The sequence below is a fragment of the Crinia signifera genome, chromosome 6, assembly GCF_055691185.1.
Source record: "Crinia signifera chromosome 6, ASM5569118v1, whole genome shotgun sequence".
Classification (NCBI taxonomy): domain Eukaryota; kingdom Metazoa; phylum Chordata; class Amphibia; order Anura; family Myobatrachidae; genus Crinia; species Crinia signifera.
The window spans coordinates 224641099-224660190 of NC_139222.1; the positions used below are offsets into that span (position 1 = coordinate 224641099).

General features: G+C 41.5%; 1 protein-coding gene across 10 annotated transcripts in view; it reads left to right on the forward strand.

Moving 5' to 3' along the window:
• The window catches only part of PLCE1 (phospholipase C epsilon 1), a 280982-nt gene that overhangs the window by 192706 nt on the left and 69184 nt on the right, over nt 1-19092 (forward strand). For all 10 annotated transcript variants that reach the window (XM_083149001.1, XM_083148999.1, XM_083149004.1 and 7 more), the window contains exons 5-7: nt 13834-13979; nt 14646-14904; nt 16119-16327. In XM_083149001.1, coding sequence (XP_083005127.1) covers nt 13834-13979; nt 14646-14904; nt 16119-16327 — 614 coding nt within the window. The remainder of the gene's footprint in view (nt 1-13833; nt 13980-14645; nt 14905-16118; nt 16328-19092) is intronic.

The following is a 19092-nucleotide window of genomic DNA, read 5'->3' on the forward strand; positions in this document are numbered from 1 at the left end:
CCATTAGACATGATGCTGCACACATAATGTCCCTTACACATGATGCTGCGCACATAATGTCCCTTACACATGATGCTGCACACATAATGTCCCTTACACATGATGCTGCACACCGTAATGCCCCTTATATATTAAGCCAAACATTATGCGTTATGCCCCCACATACCGCCACTTGTAGCGTCCCTTAAGCAATGCCCCCAAAAGTGCCACTTACTGTAAATTTTTATATGAGCCTTTTCTGCTGCTGCTGCATGGAGAGATGGAGAGCGGCGCAGCTGCTTCTATGGGGAAAGGAGCAGAGCGCAGCGCAGAGCACGCTCCCACTCCCCTCCTGTTGTCCCCTCTAGCCGAGTGGACATTTGAAATATTTCGCGCGCTGTTGTTGTGCGTGACGTCAGGGGAGCACGCCGGGCATCGGCACCACATGATTAAGGGGGGGGGGGGGGGGGCTGAGGTGAAAGCGGGGAGATGAATTGGAGCGGAAGCTGCAGGGGTAACAGTCATTGACAGCTGGGCAGAGAGCAGGGGGCTGCCCGGCTGTATTCAGAGCACTGTTTGAAATAATACCCCTTTCACAACAGAAAATGCAGGGATTTACCCGGGAATATGGTCCCAGGATCATGCAGGGACATTCCCAGGCTGACCCCTTATACACCAGCCTAGTCCCTGCATTTTCTGGTGTGAGGGGGAGAGACAACCACTCCCCTCTCCATACCCCCCTTTAACCAACCAGCTATATCTTCCTAACCAACTGACCCATTTACATGAGACCAGTATCATATTGAAGAACTTTTGAGTTGGGTTCGAATGATTTTGGTCCTGTGAAACTGGGCTGTTTGGTTCCAGAGAAATCTGCCCTCAAAGAACATAAACAGTCATGAAATTACATTTAAGAAATGAAAAAGAAAAAAAAAAACGGTTTAACCTCAATGTCCCTGGAACCAATTAACCCATATGGATCCAGCCTGGTATCAGATTGAAGGCCCAGCGATTTCGGTTTGACTGAGATCAACCTCGAGCTTCAGTGATGCCGAAGGGGGTCGGAATTAGCGGGTCCCTTGTTATCCTATAGGGAAAACGTTCCAGCTTTGCCTGGCAGTATATCCGGTTCCCAGGGGGCTAGAGACACGGAGCTGGGCTCGTTGGCAAGCCCAATTCCTCAGCTACAAAATGGGCTAATGGGTGGTCCGATGCACCCCCAGACCACCCCCTAGATTCGCCTATGCCTGGGCAGCCATCTGCGGAGCCACTGGTCGCCGAAACAGCCAGGTAGGTAACAATACAAGCAGAGACATTATGGTTATCACACAGGGAACATATTTAGCTGAGCTGCACAGCTCCTAGGCAGCCCTCAGCGGCGCCATCTTGATCATGCTGCTCAAAGGCAGCAGTAATAATATTTTTATTTATGTAGCACTTTTCTTCCAAAGCTGGCACACCCTGCCAGCTTGTTGCTGGCAGGGTGTGCAACCAGCAAAGGTACAGCATACAAGCTGTGCATACAGTGGGGGCAGAGGTATATGATGAAGATCATGGTAAAGAAACAGTAAAACAAAGAGTTATACATAGCTTTACAGATGGTAATTTGTGAAAAGCAAAAATAAAACGTGGCAGTGTTTCGGTTTATGTCCAAATCAAGTCCAAACTCCAGTTCTAACTCATTGCTTGCTTTAGACAACTTACTTCAGATGGCAGACAAGCCTTGAGCAGGCTTCTCAAAATTTTCTATTTTACAAGTCATGTTTTCTGGATCTCTTTCTGCTAAAACAAAAAGAGTAACTACTTTCCCAGTAAAATACATCTCTCATTTGTGTGTGACTAAAGAAATTCGGAAAACATGACCAGCTGGTGTTATTTGATGACTAAGCTGAAAACCTGTATTTTAGATAAGATGCCATGCAGTTTTTAAGATTTTCTTGTTATTAATGACTGTGCCTACGTAATGTATGGCCGGTCACCTAATCAGGTGGGTCATTGGGTTGACTTAATTCTTGTGTCGACTTTTTTTTCTAACAAGAATTGGAAGAGGAGGGCTGCATAAACTATATGAGCAGGAGTAGTACAGGGAAACATCACCATTTGACTTAATAAGGAAATAGTGTAGGTTCTTGCTTACGTTCAGCCCAGTGCAGCACATGCATAACCTCTGTCAGCACACAGAATGGTAAACACCAGCAGGGATTTCTTTCTCTTTAATACTATAACACAGAGAAAGCTTTCCAGATACTGCATGTTACTGCTAATGTGCCGTGTGATGCCACTTCTTTGAGGGATTCCATTGCTAGCTACTTCAAGTATGCAAAGACAAATCAATAAGTACTTTCAGATTGTGCTTGTCAAGTACCAGAAGAGCAGCCTCCGGTACGTACGTGTAAACACTCCTGACTGGGCTGTTAACTTTAACTTGAAAATTAGATTTACTTGGTTTTTACAATGCAGCGATGCTCACATTCACGGCTTCGCTGTTCCACATTGGCATTCAGCTTTTACTGTCGACCTGCATAATAAAAGGAATATAAAATTTAAATAAACAAAATATACTTGTTCTTTTACTGAAGCATAAAATGGGACTCAGCTAACTGAAAGGCCTTTAAAATGTTAATACAAGGAATCTAATGTACTCTGTTATATAGTGTATGGATTATTGGATAGACAGCAGCTAGGTCGACAAGCATTAGGTCAACATGCATGAAGGTTGACATGACAGAAGTTCAACATGGGGTTAGGTCGACACAAGCAATATGTCGACATGGGGTTTTTCACTTTTGTTACCCGAAAGTTGACATGGACACTAAAAAAGTGCACTGCGTCTGTTTGCCATGCTTCAGGGAAACTATTTTGTTCTCCCACCACATGCTAATGGATGGTAGGGCATGAAATATCACCTGTGGGCTCATGTCAGCTCAAAAAAAAAAAAGGAAAAACCCCATGTCAACCTTTTGCCTGTCTGTCTCTGTCTGTGTACACTTCACAGACACTCCAAATTGCAGAGCTTTGTCCTTTCCCATTGGGGGGTATTCAATGCTCTGACAGCGAGCTATGACAGTGAGCAGTGCCGAAAGATTGCGGTCAGAGAATTCTACTCCCTCCACTTCACTTGCCGTTTCCACTTTGCTTGTTTCATTCAGTGAGGTGGAAACGGCCAGGTCCTGACGAAGCTCATTAGCGAAGCGTACGCCGACCGTACACTTCGTGGGCTACCCCCACTCCCCAACCCCCATTGAAATGTACTGATTTTGATCTGTTTAGCTTAAACTTTGAAATTGCCGAGCGGTTCGTAGAACTTACAGCCCGTTCGCTGTGGTGTGCACTCTGATACCCGTGAGCGCATTACCGCTACCTCCCCGTCCTGTAATTTGTGAGACGGCGTGTCACTAAAGAGCGCGGTATACCGGGATACCCGGGGTTGAGCGGTACTATCGGAACGCATCTGTAGCGTGTTAGTATTCTGCACCGAGAGCTGCTGCCGTCCAGGCACAGCAATCTTGGGTGCACACGCCATTTGTAGCAGTGAACTGATTACCTTAAGGACATTTAGCATTTGCTATTTAATTGTACATTCACTCTGCTGATGCGCCACTTATTCTATCATCAGTGAGTTATTTCCACTGTTCGCTTATCAGGGTTGTACTGGTACCCCTAAGGTTCACCTGTCTAGGAGGAAGGGAACAGGGTTGGCTTATCTAAAGTCATATCAGTTCACTATACCGCCGCTTATTCAAACCACCTGTTTGATATAATTACTAGACTGATCATAAAATCCGATTACAGTAAAAATCATACACAAGGAGTGTGGGGTCCCACGTTGCAAGGATAATTTATATCCTTTTTTAAAAAACGTTTATGTGTGTTTTCATGTTTTGTGTCTTTTATTTCGCTATTTTTAACCAATTACAATAAAGGTTACATTTTAATAAAATTCCTTATAGGTGCACCACAAAGTGGCATATCTTCCTGTCCCTAATGTCAGTAGTAAAATGTCCCTCCCAAAATAGCCACGGTCATCTCTAACATTTCCAGAAGTGTTTCCTCTAAGGCAGTGATTTTCAACCTTTTTACCTTGCGGCACACTAAATAAGATTTTTAAATTGCCAAGGCAGACCATGAGATCCCCACAGGGCAAAACACATTGGCCCCCACAGCAAAAAAACAAACCTATTGCCCCCCATATAAAAAACAATCACACTGGTCCCCACAGGAGACACAAATAAAATACATTGGCCCTTTACATAAAAAGAAGAGACAAGTAAATAACAGTAGAACTGGTGGTGGCTGTAAACTAGTTTGGGCATCTCTAGATCTGGAGGCACAATTGAGAACAGCTCAAGGCACACTAATGTGCCACGGCACAGTGGTTGAAAAACACTGCTCTAAGGTGTCTGCCATATTGGGAGGGACAGTTTTAACAGTACAGTACATGCGGACGGCCAGACCACATGCAATACTGTCATGCAGCAGGCAGTGGCCACGGTGCCTTCTGCGATTGCATTGCTTGCCCAGCCCTAAAAATGGCCCTGCACTGTGGCAACCAGGCCTTCTCTAGCCCTCTTATGTTACTCAATTATAAGGTATTATAAGGTATTATGAAATATACAGATGTGTCCTCATACATCTAGCCTCAATTTGCCACACAGCGTGAGATGCCTGGCGTGAGTGAGTCATCACGTCCCATGCAACTATTATTATTATTATAATTTTATTTATAAGGCGCCACAAGTGTTTCGCAGCGCCGTACAAAGGAACAATACAGGGAGACAAAACTTGGCATAACATTGAATAAATAACAAAAATACAGTACAAATAAAGAGCACCACAGTTCAATACACATTACAGCTTAAATGTAAGTAGTGAGGACCCAATCAACATACAACTAGAGGCTTGAGGCCAATGATGGAGATGAGTATGCAGACGAAGATGGTCACTGAGTGTTGGAGTAAAGGAGAGCTGTGAGTGAAATGTGAAGAGAAGTGGGCTTTGACAACAGGAGGGAAGAGGGCCCTACTCGGAGGAGCTTACAATCTAGTAGGAACTCTGCTAGCGCAGGGCATATTTTTTGCATTTTAAACCCAATGTGACGCGGATGCAAAAAAAGAGAATATGCTTATTAATTTGATATGCAATAGTTCTAAATATTTGTGTGCGGCTGAGTCTGTATATGGAGCAGAACTTGTATTAGGTATAGCAGCTGCTATATTGTAGAATTTCGTGTACAGATTCAGTGACTGTACAAGTGTTGTGACTAAGGGGCATTTTAGGCAAAGTAGGCCCCCAATATTAGAAGTCTAACGGGACCTGGCACTCCAATGATGGGGGTTGTTTGGAGCGACTGCAGTAATGACATATGAGGGTACATCTGTACCAAAGCATGAAAATTAAAGATATTGGCCCTAACTATCAGATTAAAGATATCGTAAAATGATAGCTACAGTATATTGTGGTTACTTTAATCAATGCCTACATTTTCCCTTTTAGATAAATATCCCCCAAAGGGGTGTATTCAGTGCAGCCGGCAAGGGGGTTAAATGGCAGGGATCGCCGAAAACAAGCCATCCTTGCCGTTTAACCCCCACGCCGACCGTTCACCCTATACAACGAGCAGTGAGCATAGCTCACAGAAACCATTCAATACACTCCAATGTGTTATTATGTTGCATTTCTCATTCCAAGATATACATTTAAGTGTTCTTTAATATGTTTCTTAAAAATTGGTGTATTTTAGCGACACCTGGTTCATTAAATATTGTTTACTTATAAGGCATTAGAAGGGTTCTGTGGTGACAAATGGGGAATACAACAATTTGTTCTGTTTTGAAATAATGTTTACAGAATCAAATAGGTTTAGGATGGTTTTTCTATGAGTTTATCGGTGCAGGCTCGAGCGCAGTCCAAAGTTCAAATAGGGGAGGCACAGCAACTGCCACCAACTTCCATTTCAAATGGACTCACTGGCAGTTGGTGTAGCTCGCCTATTTGAATTTTGGACTGTGCTGCAACCCCTCCTCTGGAGCCGCCACTAGTCCTTATCCTTTTGCAGAAGTATCTAATGTAGCATTGGCTGTGTAAACATATTGGAAACATGTTTAGAACCCTTTCTAACAATACATCAATAGGGAATGTAAAAAACAAAAAATATGAGCTGTTCAATTTCCACAAATTATCCATGTTGATTCTTTATGTGGTAACGTTTCCACAATTGTTTCAATTCCAGAAATGAAATTACGTAATGCATTAAATAGAAGAAATGTGATTATCTCTTTGCAGGGAAGATCCTGGAGGTAGATTAGATTACTATGGTGTTTACGCATATTTACGCAGTCCTACCATTAATCATCGTCTTTCTCTGTAAATTCTCCATATGGTTTATAATTGTGATTAAAGTCCTAAATGAAACTGACACAGATTATAACATCTGAGTAGTCTAAAGATAATTGAGTTTGTACTTAAACATTAGCTGGGCGAGTCTGATGGGAGCGTGGGGGGGTTGTTGTGTTATTAGGTGTTAGTAAGGTTCTTTGCTTTTGCTTGCAATGTGAATGTGCATTGTATCCCATTGCATGCATTTTGTAAGTAAGATCATCATCATATAATGGTAATTAATGATGGAATCTTTAATAAATCCAGGTTCATAGGCAAACAATTGTATCTGCTGACGACACATGTGTGGCACCCATCCTGCTGTTACTCACTGGGATCCTGTAATAATCGTTGAAAGTGGCTAAGAGAAAAATAGTTTGAAAACCTCTGCTTAAGCTAGGTACAAACGGCATGTGTGCGAGGTGCCGCATTGGCCAGTGCATACAGACTTGCTGATGTGGGCGTCAAACAACACCACCGTTTATGACTTGCATCATCGCTCAAAGGGGAGGACAATACATTTGAAATGATCGCTTTGTGTGTATTAGGCTTTAGTTCATTGAGCAACTTAGGCCTGATTCAGACCTGTTCACTTATTCACACATGCACATATGCCAACCCCGACCATCCGGGACAGGGACGAATGCGACCCAAATCTGGTCTGAATCGGTACCATAGTTCTTTTTTTCAAAATTATTCCTAAATTTCACTAATCTTCGATTATAAGAATAATAATAACAAATTTTAGAAATCCGTGAAGTGTTTGTACTCCATAGTTGCTGCACATAGAATCGGTGCAGAAGACTTTTGAAGAAGCTTCTGTCTCCAAAACTAAAACGCTTTTTCCAAGCTGGGGAGGAAGACTCGTGGGAAGATAAGGGAATGAACGCTGTTCCTCTGAGAATATGAGTAGACCTTTTTCTCCACATTTGACATTTAAGGGATTGTTTAAAACAATCAGAGCTACGATGAATAATGTAAATATTAAAGATCTTAAGACCAGATGTTTTCTGCAATGATAACGTCAGTAAATGATGTTGGATCACACCAGTGTTATGGACTAGTGATGTGCTCACAATCGACAGTGATTTGGTGGAGCAATAAGTTGTTCCTGGAAGTTGCAGCCCTTTTGGATTCAGTGGTATTTGCCAGGTACTATACACACACACACAAACACACACACACAAACACACACACACACACACACACACACGATCACCACAGTCACTGCTGTTAAGAATCAATAGTCATGTTTTAATTTTTTAGTCTCTGCGTCTCAAGCCTCGTACCCCTTGCCCCCCCCCCCCCCCCCCCCAAGAATGATGCAAAACAATATTTAGGCTTGAATAAAGGAGTGGAAAATTGCTGCAGAAACAAAACATTTATTTCTTATGAAAGTAAACACTACAGTACTATTTTTATTTGAGAAGATTTATATCTCAGGTAGCTGCTTTGTTCCTTAAAATCTTATTATTAAGCGGTTGTTGAACTGTATTACCAAATAAACATATTGGATTTGTAGAATAATACCCCCTTTTACACCAAAGCAATTTCCCAGGTTATTGCCATGTCAACTCTGGTGATGAGCATAAAATAACCCAGGAACAAAGACCCTGCAATATAGCCTAGGAATGCTCCAGAATGAAAACGGGTACGACTGTGTTCTGTTGGCAGTATAAACGGGTAACAATCAGTTTATCCACAGCAGGACTGTCATGCACTGTTTAGTGCTGTCTACTGCCACCCATATGCTCTTAAGGCCCCCATACACCGAGGCGATTTGGTCCGATTTCGGACGATTGCAATCAATCGGCCCATTAAATCGGACCAAATTGTCCCTCCCTGACCGACGGCATGTCCGATGCGCGGTCCTGGCAGGCCGTCCGACCACTCGTTCCTCCTGGCGGCGAGGCAGGCGGGAACCAGGGACGCATGTGATCCATCACAACGGATCACATGCGTCCCTGCCGCTGGGAAGGTCCCGGCGGCTTACAGGCTGTCCGGTGTCCGTACACTGCTGCGAGACATCGCAGGCAGTGTATGGGCACCTTAAGGCTTTGGGACAGATATCCTAATGCTTATGCAGAAGAGCTCTTGAATAAATGTTTTTGATGACAGGTGGAGCTTTGAGCAAAAGTTGATAGTTTTCCATTGTTTTGCCAAAATTAACATGATTCCTTAACATTGGGATTGTGAAGATACAATAGAGGTAAACCTGATGCTTCCCTATATCCTAGACCAGGCATAGGCAACCTGTGGCTCTCCAGCTGTTGTGAAACTACATGCCGTGCCACAGTTTTAGCACTCTATAATAGCAAAACCATGGCAAGGCATGCTGGGATTTGTAGTTTCACAACAGCTGCAGACCGATGGGTTGCCTATGACTGATCTAGACAGTTATCCTCTAATACTGAATTCAGTTGCTGGGAAAGGTATAAGCTTTGTTCTGCTTTCAGATGTTTCCTTTTGAAATGGAATGTGCTTTTTGTCCATGATTGATAATATACTTGATGGCAGCTGGTCACAACTAAGTAATGTAAAAAATAACTAATCAGTGACTAATCAGCTTTGATCAATATTGTGATGAATGTTCAGCTGTACATTATCATAAGAACTATAATGATCAGTGCTGTGTGTTAATGCACAATACATATTTCAAAAGAAGACCATATATGAGTGGAGTATTGTTTTCATTTTCTGTATTTTTTAATTACATTTACATTTTTTTAACAAATATTTTACTGTTTTTCATAAGTTCCAGCTTTTTGTGCACCTCATGCAGACTCCTTTCTTTTTCTTTATATAGCTGGGTTATTCCTTGGTCTGTGGCTGCACCTCACTATATTTTTGCAGAGTTTTCGTACCCTTTAGATAATTATTTCCTAGTGTAATAAACACCTCTCTTTCAAATATTAGAAAATCGTTATTATGAGGGGTATTCAATTATTGACTATTTTTCCTACAGTATGAATAATCTGCATTTTTGATGATTTTCATTCGAATTTACATTCGACCTGTTCAATCCAAGTGATTCACTGATCCATGTACAATGCGACGTGACAATTTTTTTGACTGCCACAAAAATTGACACAGTCCCAATGCACATGGATCACCAAATTACTCGCTGATACACATGTTTTAGGTGAAAACACAGCCTTTTTCAATTATTTTCCGTGGATGCAGATTCAACGTTAAACAAAGTGGAACCTGCATCAGCAGAAAAGCCATCCGAAAATAGACGCATTCAATAGTTATGTCCTGATATTTCTACTAGCTGAAAAATCCACACAACATATGTATGTGAGTGAATGAATTAGGATCGTGAAAGGGTTTTTGGTTTAGACCCGTGGCAGGAACATCAGAAGGCTGTTTCCTTCAGCTACATAAATGTTTTGGCTCTGGAAGGCTTTGAAATGGTTCCAGAAAACAATTTTCAATACAAATGTCATCATTCTTTAAGACCATGCCAGTAATACTTGAAAAATCAAGACGGAATGAAGAGTTCCTTTTTATCGGTCATAGATTATCCAATGCACATAGGGGGTTATTCTGATTCCCTCGGAAAGGCACAATCTCTCTCTAATGGACACAACCATATGCACTGCAGGTGGGGCTGATGTAATGTGCAGAAAGAGTTAGATTTGGGTGTTTTATTTCTGTGCAGGGTAAATACTGGCTGCTTTATTTTTACACTGCACTATAGATATCAGTTTAAAGTACACCCCCCACCCAAATCTAACTCTCTCTGCACATGTTACATCAGCCCCACCTGCAGTGCATATGGTTTTGTCCATTAGAGAGTGATTGTGCTTTTATGAGTGAATCAGAATAACCCCCTTTGAGTTGGTACTCTTGCCGTGAGTTAGGATGTTTCCCCAGAATGTTGTGGATCTGGCAACTAAATACAAAAAAATAGTCTCAAAACCCAGATTTTATATAAAGAATGTTAAATGGGTGACTGGAACATAGCTACATTTAGCAGAATCCCTCAGCTGTAAGGATTCCTAGTATCCTTAGAAAGTATATTGCTCTTGAACACTCAACATACCTGGATTTTTGTCATTGAAAACAGTTAGACTCTGTTCTAGTCACACAGGAATCCTTCCCTGAATCCTAGCAGGATTTTATACAGGGTGAGCTGCAGTAGAAATTGGTAACCAGGGTTTGGACCCATTTATAGCACAGGGAAAGCTCCTTTCCCACGGCAAGGAGATGATGCCATCTCCAAGTGCCAGCACTGTATCCATGTGCAGAGACAATGGCTCTATATAGAAAAAACCTGGGCTGGCACTGCAGTGTGAAAGGTGTTGTCTTGGGTCTCACCTGGTTTTGAACCATGTTACAAATACTATGTCAGACCTGGGATTTCGATAAAAAAAGGGTATAAATTGCTTGTGTTATACATGGCTATCCAAGCTTATTTCTAATTATATTTACATTACACTGAAGTTCTCTAGATCTTTTGAACATACAGAGTCACTGGGAGGAGGCCAAATACAAAAACAGTGACAGTTGTGCAGCCTGGTAATATTTACAGTATGGGGATACCTGTACCTTTTTAATATGTGGACAGTGTCCTCACATAACCTATTGGTGGAAATTGGAATTGATTATGATTTTTCCTGTGAGTTTGAAGACCAGACATACCTCTGATTTGTCGACGGTCAGTCCAGCTCCTTTTATTACCTACTGTACTCCGTTCCATTGCATACAGATAAAGCACCTTCAGATTTGTTAGTACAATATCCCAATACAATCTTCTACAGGTCAAAAAGATTGTTCTTCAGACATTTATGTGGCATAAGTGGCCCTGCCCCAGTGTATAAATCAACCAATCCATATATAGTATTGATACAACTTTTTGTGGTACTTATTTGTTAGTTGGGCGCCCACTAAGCTATTTGTTTAGTTTTACGCGTCCCCTCGCGGCAATTGCTACGCTCGCCACGCTTAGTGCTCGGTCGCTTGCTGCGCTCGCCACACTATATAACATCAACACCATGCCGACATGGATAGTGGGAGTATGAGCGTAGTAACTATAGTGGGCAGTCCATTTGACACATTTTATTGTGATAGACCAGAGGTTCCAAAACATGGTCCTCAAGGCACCCTAATGGTCCAGAAGATCAGATATCTCTGGCTTGGTACAAATGATTAAGTGAAATTGACTGAGGTACTAGCTAAGTCACCTTTGGCCAAGCATGGATATTCTTAAAACCTGGACCATTAGGGTACCTTGAGTACTGCACTTTGGGAACCTCTGTACTTAAGCAGTAGCTACAGCAGTGGTTCCCAATTTTGTCTTTCAAGGAGCACGAACAATCCAGGTTCTAAGGATATTCGGGCTTGAGGACTGTTAATGGTAAATTTATCAAAGTTTCTAACAATGAAAAGAGGTCATGTGACCAATAGCAACCAGGTTCTGTCTATCATTTCTCTACTACATCCTACAAAATGATAGGTAGCATCTGGTGTACACGATCATAGAAATAATAATAATACTTTTGGAAGGGAGATTTGTTGATTCACAGAAATATTTTTTTAAAGCCCCTACGGGTAAATAAAATACAGCAATCCTTGTAATATCATGTTTGCATAGAAAATCTCAGCAAACAGTGTTTACAAAGGTGCACACATGTGGTATGGCTATAGCAAAATGGTTGGAAAGGGAACAAAGAATGGTACAGAAGGTACTCCTTTAGTTCCTAACAATCCTTCTATTTTGTGATGAAACTCATTATGTTCCTATTTCAGTTCCTTTCCAAAACCGTAAAGAAAGACATGAAAGTGTATCCCTGCCATAGAACTCAACTAAGGCATTGGCTTTCCTTAAAAGGGTAAAATGATTATTCTTTAAGAACACAAGCCTTACTAAACATTCAGATAGTGTTTTGGTTCTTTTCCCATAAAAATAAGTGAATAATGCCATTGAAATAACGTTTTCCTTTGTTTTAGATTGTCCTGCTAATACTTAACATTGGGCCTTTTCTTCTGACTCGTCCTGAACAATATTAACACATTCCTCTCTCATTTCTTTTCTCCGCTATTTTCCAGTAATGATCAAACGTTGCCAACATTTTTTTCCCCCCTAAAAATATTTTATTCAACAATGGCAGAACTATTCTCAGAACATTTGCAGCTTATAAGCTTGTTACTATTGCTGTTAAATATTTTTAGCACGCCAGCTGTTTTATGTGTTTATGTGCCCTTGTATATTAATGTAATAGCAGGGTGATCAATTGTGCAAATGTGAAAATCCCATGCATTGCCCTTCAAACTAGGAAAGGCTTATTAAATTGACTTCCTTCACACATAAACCAATGAGCACTCTTAAAATAATAAGGGGGGTATTTATCAAAGTTCGAAGTGTGATAAAATTGTGAGGGATAAAGTAATAACCAATCAGCTCCTAAGTTACATGTTACAAGCAGAATTTGGAAAATGTCAAGTTTGTACTTGATCTCACAAGGTTATCTCTTGGCAAGCATTAAAGGTGGCCATACACAGGGCCGTAACTAGGGGGGGCTGGGGGGTCACGCGCACCGGGTGCTGGAGGGGGCGCTGTCAGGTCCGGGAACAGCCAGCGGAGGTCCGGTGACAGGCAGCGGGGTTCCGGGTAGCCGCTGTAGCGGCAGCTTGACTCCATCCGTCTCTACTCTCTCCTACTAGAGCGGCGGCGGGAAGCGCTGGTGATGACCGTTAGGGGAGGGGGGGCACCAAATGACTGCCTTGGCCCGGGCGCCGGAAACCATAGTTTCGGCCCTGCAATACACTACTGCAATCTTTCGCTTCAAAGTATGGCATGTGATGTATCGCATGCGACCCCTTGCTCCCTTCCACCGGAAGAAGGGTCCGAGATCGGACTCCGCGCATCGGACCTGATGGTACATCAAACACATCCGACTTGGGCCAGTTTCTCGGCCCGATCTGCCAGGAATGGGTGAAATCGGTCCAAATCGCGGTAGTGTATGGGGCCTTAAAAAGCGTGTCTGTATGGAGTGCGGGTAATCTCTTTCAAAGCTTTGATAAATACCCCCTTAAGAATACAAAATACACTTTATGAAATATTTGAATATAATTGCACAGCAACATTGCAATGTATTATATACTAGTAAGCCGGCTTGAAGCAAAAGCTTTGAAAGCTTGTAGATGTAATTTCACTTGCTGCCAACAGATTGCAGTGTTTCGGATTCACGTGGACACTAGATAGATGATGTTTGTATTGCTAGTCTCTTCTTTTTTTGCTAGTCTTTTTTTTTTATTGGCACAGCTATAAGAAAACTATATACCCAATAAAGCTATAATTGGTACTGTAAACAATACAAGAAATTGCTGCAGGTATAATGAATTCTGTTTTGAGGCACATCTGTAGAACATCTCTATAAATGCTGTGTTATATGGAAATCATTATACTGGTATATACGGTTTGGCCAATGTAACCTGCAAAATGTGTTTATTGTCTAATTGTTCCATTCCCAGGTTAGTTCATGGGTGACCTGGCTGATCCTTGCTGCAGGGTCTATGGAGGAGAAGCGTGAAGTTTTCTCCCACTTGGTGCACATAGCAAAGTGTTGCTGGAACGTGGGCAATTACAATGCTGTGATGGAATTCCTGGCAGGACTCAGGTACTGTACCTTCTTAATTGAGGAGAGGTGAAAGCAGCCGTTATAAACATCAGCTGGCACTATGTCAGAGAAGGTTTTAAATAGCCATAGAGTTACAAACTTTAGTGGACTGTTTGGAAATAACCTGAAGAGGTCATAATGTTTACATGCTTAAGGCAGTTGTGTTTAAACTTTTAAAATATTAAGTGTGGCTAAAGTAAATTTTAATGCCAGTGAAGTAGTTGAAAGAATGGAAAGCATTAATGGTGCAGTTTAGCTTGCCTAGACACCAATCATCTGCACGACATGTTACAGTATTTTTAACCTATAGGACAAATATTGGATGCTGGCATGGAACGTGCTCAACCAAGTGATCACAGTGGTTTTTCAAATTACAAATCTGAAGTGTTTCCAGTCTGTAGTCAAAGCCCACATGTAGAAGCTGGTGGGACCTGTGATCATCTGTTTGTGTTTTAGTGTTTGAAGTCGTCATTTTATAAGTTTTTACATTATAATTTCTATGTGCATATGCTTAATTGAATTTGAGTATACTTTAAATGTATTTAATATGAATGCAATTAAAGTTCTTGAATTTTGAGAACACATGGAAACGTTGACATTGGGCCTAATGGGATAGCGGATAATCTGCACAGGGCCACACAGAACTCTATGAATTATTATTAATAGGTCAAGGAAGGTGCTGAAAATGTGGCAATTTATGGATCAAAGTGACATAGAAACGATGAGAAGCCTAAAAGACGCCATGGCCCAGCATGAACTGTCCTCAGACTATAGAAAAGTGGTGAACAGAGCACTGAACATACCGGGCTGTAAAGTTGTTCCTTTTTGTGGAGTCTTTTTGAAGGAACTGTGTGAAGTTCTTGATGGAGCTGCAAGTCTAATAAGGCTATGTCCTCGCTACAATTCTCAGAATGAAACACTGGAGGTACTGTACTTATGGTAGACCTAGACTTATTTGTTATCTCTTCCCTTTCTGCTTTTACTGTTTGTCTGTTTATTTCTGTCTTTTTTTATTGTTGGCCTTTATTTTTTACACTTGATTTCCTTTCTGTCCATGGGTTGTTCTGTTGGGGCACTTTTTTGAAAGTCTACATTTCTCTGTGCTAAGAAACACACAATCCATATGTTAAAGTGGCATATGTACATGTAAAATAAATAAATAGATAAAACTAATTTGGGTAAATTTGGGCCCCTCATTACTCACTGGCTTGTAGACAGGAGCTAGGTTGCTTAATGGATGATCCACCTATAGTTATATGTCTGTATTTGGCCATTGTTTTATGACTGAAGCAAATGGTAAGACAGATCTTAAGCTGGCCATACACCTAAAAATGTATTGTCCGATCTGGCTGTTAGGAACAAAAACTTGGTAACTTATGGGAGCAAATGACAGTTGACAATATGCTTTGAAATGCTGGAAAACTGACAAAAAAAACAGTATTCAGGTATTACCAGATTTTTGGTCCTACCAGTCAGATCGGCCAATAAATCTTTAGGTGTATGGCCACTTTAAGACCTTATCTACAGTATATGCTTTAATCTAAAGATTACTACAAGATGTTTGCAGTTGTTAAATGCAATTTACAGCCTAGAAATATTACTAATAACTGTTTTCTACCAAAGTCCTGGATCTGACCAGGGATTTGGAACTCTGCTCCAAGCCAGATCAGACCCAGGACTTTATACCTTTTCCACTGCGGCGCTGACCCATGACATTGCTCTTGGGTGCAGTGTCTTTTGGCGGGTGCTTGGATATGATGTCATCTCCAAGTGCCAGGAAAACCAGCACACTGAGAACCCTTAGGGTCTGGCCTCGGTCACATTAGGCTATGTCCCCTAATGAAAGTTTTCCAAGACATGCTCGAGACATGCAATCTGGAAGCTGCCCCAAGCTTTTGACACACATCATTACCCGGCCAGCACTATTGTCTGCCTAGTGGGTGCTATGTCACCCAACCTTGCGACCTCCTGTGGGATTCTGTAGCTCGAGAGCAGTGGGCTCTCAGCATGCTGTTAACAGTGCCAGGGTCAAGATAGCGAAAAATGGGTATAATTGAACAAGTTTTCATCGAATTGTATTGTGCCATCATTAATCCAGAACATAATCAAAGTACCTGAAACCTTTAATATATTTTGCAGTTTGTGTCAGACTACAACGGACAAGACAATTATCTGCAACGAATAGGGAAAGATGGTTTAAACAACACTGAAAAAGAATCAACCGTTAACAATATCATGCAAACCATTCGCAGTTGCAACCGCAGTTTGGAGTCTGAGGAAGGTGAAGATAACAGCAGCGAGAGCGGAACCTCAAGAAAAAACTCTGTAATGGATAGGAACAGATTCCAGTAAGTCTGCTGTGTTTCCTTATGTACTGTTTTACTGGTATAATTGTATTATGTATTCTGACTTTCTTTGTGTTTTGAGAATAACAAACCAGTCACGTTTTATCCATGAGTCCTCCAACTGAACCATTTTTGTCCCAAGTTTTTACCCACATAAAGTATCCTTTTGTATCTTGTTGCTCAGATATGTAAATCATGTCTGGCAGTTTTTATCTTCTTGCAAAAAGCTATTGCAGCAAGACTAAACCCATTCCATTTGATACAGGAAACATAAGAATTCTGCTATCTGTGTTGGAATTTGTAGAGCACTGAGCAAATGCAAGAAATAGTTCTGTTAATGCAATACACATTGCCTTTTTGTGCTAGTGTCAATTCAAAAACATTTTGTTGGAAACTTTGGTTTCTATCATTTTTACATTGTTAACATTCAAATGACATGTCCGACAGTATTAAACGTTTTATTGCTAGCGGTAAATATATTACATTGGAGTAAAATATAAGCTGTGCCTTCATCTTACTGTATGTACACATTTGTTTCCCGCTATGGCTTTTTCATATGGCATAATATGTTAATAAGATTTGATCTGCCGTCATATGCCTGGAACAGGCATGCAGCACGCCAGATGCAAACAGTGACATATGCTTTGGTTTTTTTAATGGAGCTTAAAAACAAAACCAAAGAAACAAGCCAAATAAAACCATGTCTGTTAGTTTAGATCATATTGTTCTCAATCATAGGTGTAATTATAGAATTACATGCTGTTTGTGCACAATATGCAGATAGTATCTTGCTTCTGTCATTACAGTTAACGTCTATGCTAACCTATAATGACATTTTTAAGGGATAGTAAGGGACCTTTTGTTACAGAGAAAATTGGGAGGTAATTTATTTCCGTCTCTTAAATAAGCCTGCAGTTTCCTGTTTGTCTGCTTATTTCATTTACCTGCAGCTCTAAATCTCATTTTAGTGAAATAATTTGTTTTGCTGAATAATTGTCTTAATATTGTTAAAAGCATCTGGTTGTGAATTGGGTTGAGGTATCCTAAAACTGGTGCCAAGTTTCTGTGTGTTTTTTTTTTCTTCTGTGACAATTCTGTACGTTTTGTCATGTTTTACTGTAGCTTCATTCGCTATTTCCATTTGCACTGGTGCACATCACTTTTTTATATATTACTATGTACGCAGTATAGGTCATTAATGCTACGGGTGATACATTGAAATTTTTTAGCCCATTTTACATTGGGCTTGATTGTGATTGACTCGCCATGAATTCACTGCTTAGTGACCCAACTAACGCCGCCTGCCAGACTTCCCGCTTTGGGAACGGATGTTTAGCATAAACATCCATTTGCACGGAAGCATACGTGGGCAAAATCATTTGATGGTCGCTGATCGCAAATATAAGTCGGTCTTGACTGGCCTCTATTTGTGGCATCCGGTTGGTGAATGGGGCCACCCACTCCAAGCAGGCAGCCTGGGCGCACCCACCATTTCTGTGGGTATGCCCAGGAAATACTTTGTGTCCCCATGCAAACGCCCCCCCGTGCGAACGCCTCGGCGTCTGCACGGCATCGATGCACTTGCGAATATGCAGAGCGCAAACATTGGTCCCCGGTGCAAATAAACCGGGGACTGAATAGACCAGAATCAGGCCCAATATTTCCCAGTCATGCTGTATAACCAGTGCAAGCACAGAACAGACCTCAATGTGTGCTGTGTAGCGGGTCACCCTATGCATTCTGCAGGCCATCTTTCAGGTGACAAGATGGCGGCAACACTGGATTCTTGCGCTGTGCAAGGATTAATGTCAGCCGTGATGCTGTAGGCTCAGTATTGTAAATCTGTGACATTGTGTTTACCAAATCCGGCTATTGTTTTGTATCGCTATGATGCCACAAATATCTTATTTGTATCTGCTGGCTTCCAAAGAAGCTGCCTATAACAATATATTATTTGCACATTGCAGTGCATGGCTATTGTTATATACACTGCAGCCTATGCGCTTATCTGGTTCCCGTTCAAATCTAGCAAGAGCTAAAGGTGAGGTATACCTGAGACAGGTATGGGTAAAAGGGTCGACCTTCCGACACTGTCGTCCTTAGTCATGTCGACCTAAGCCCTGTTGACCTTTAGTGGTCGACCTTCATATTGTCGGTCTAGGAACCGTTTCCCCCTGAGACACTTGAGACATTAGGACAGGGTGGCCAAACCGGTCCTCGAGATCTACCAACGGTCCACGTTTTCCAGGTTACCTAGCTGGTTCACAGCTGTAGTCATTACTAACTGTCACATTTTCAAACCAGCTGCATTCATTCCTACTACAGATCCACAGGTTGCCTGGAAAACATGCGCCGTTGGTAGATCTTGAGGACAGGTTTGGCCACCCCTGCATTAGGGGGTGCTCATTATTGTAGATCTGTTGGTTAATTGTCCATGTTGTAGGGTTTCTTGGCTAGAGAAGCATGTTCTGCACCAGGCCATGAGCACAGCCACAGCACAACAGGAACATAATACATCTTTTAGGGAAATCTGCCAATTGTGAGTAAATCAACAATGCAAAAGATATAAGGGAAGAGAGAAAAGCTGAAACTAGTAATGATGAATTGAAATAATCACAATTACCAGCTACATAAGTGTACGGGCGAGATGCTGCTATCCAGAGATAACCTGTGAGAGGTTACTAGAGGTTAATAAGCAAGATTCTGATAGGGAGGACAGACCAACATTGGAGCTTATTAATCCATGGCGACCAGCAAATTCACATAAA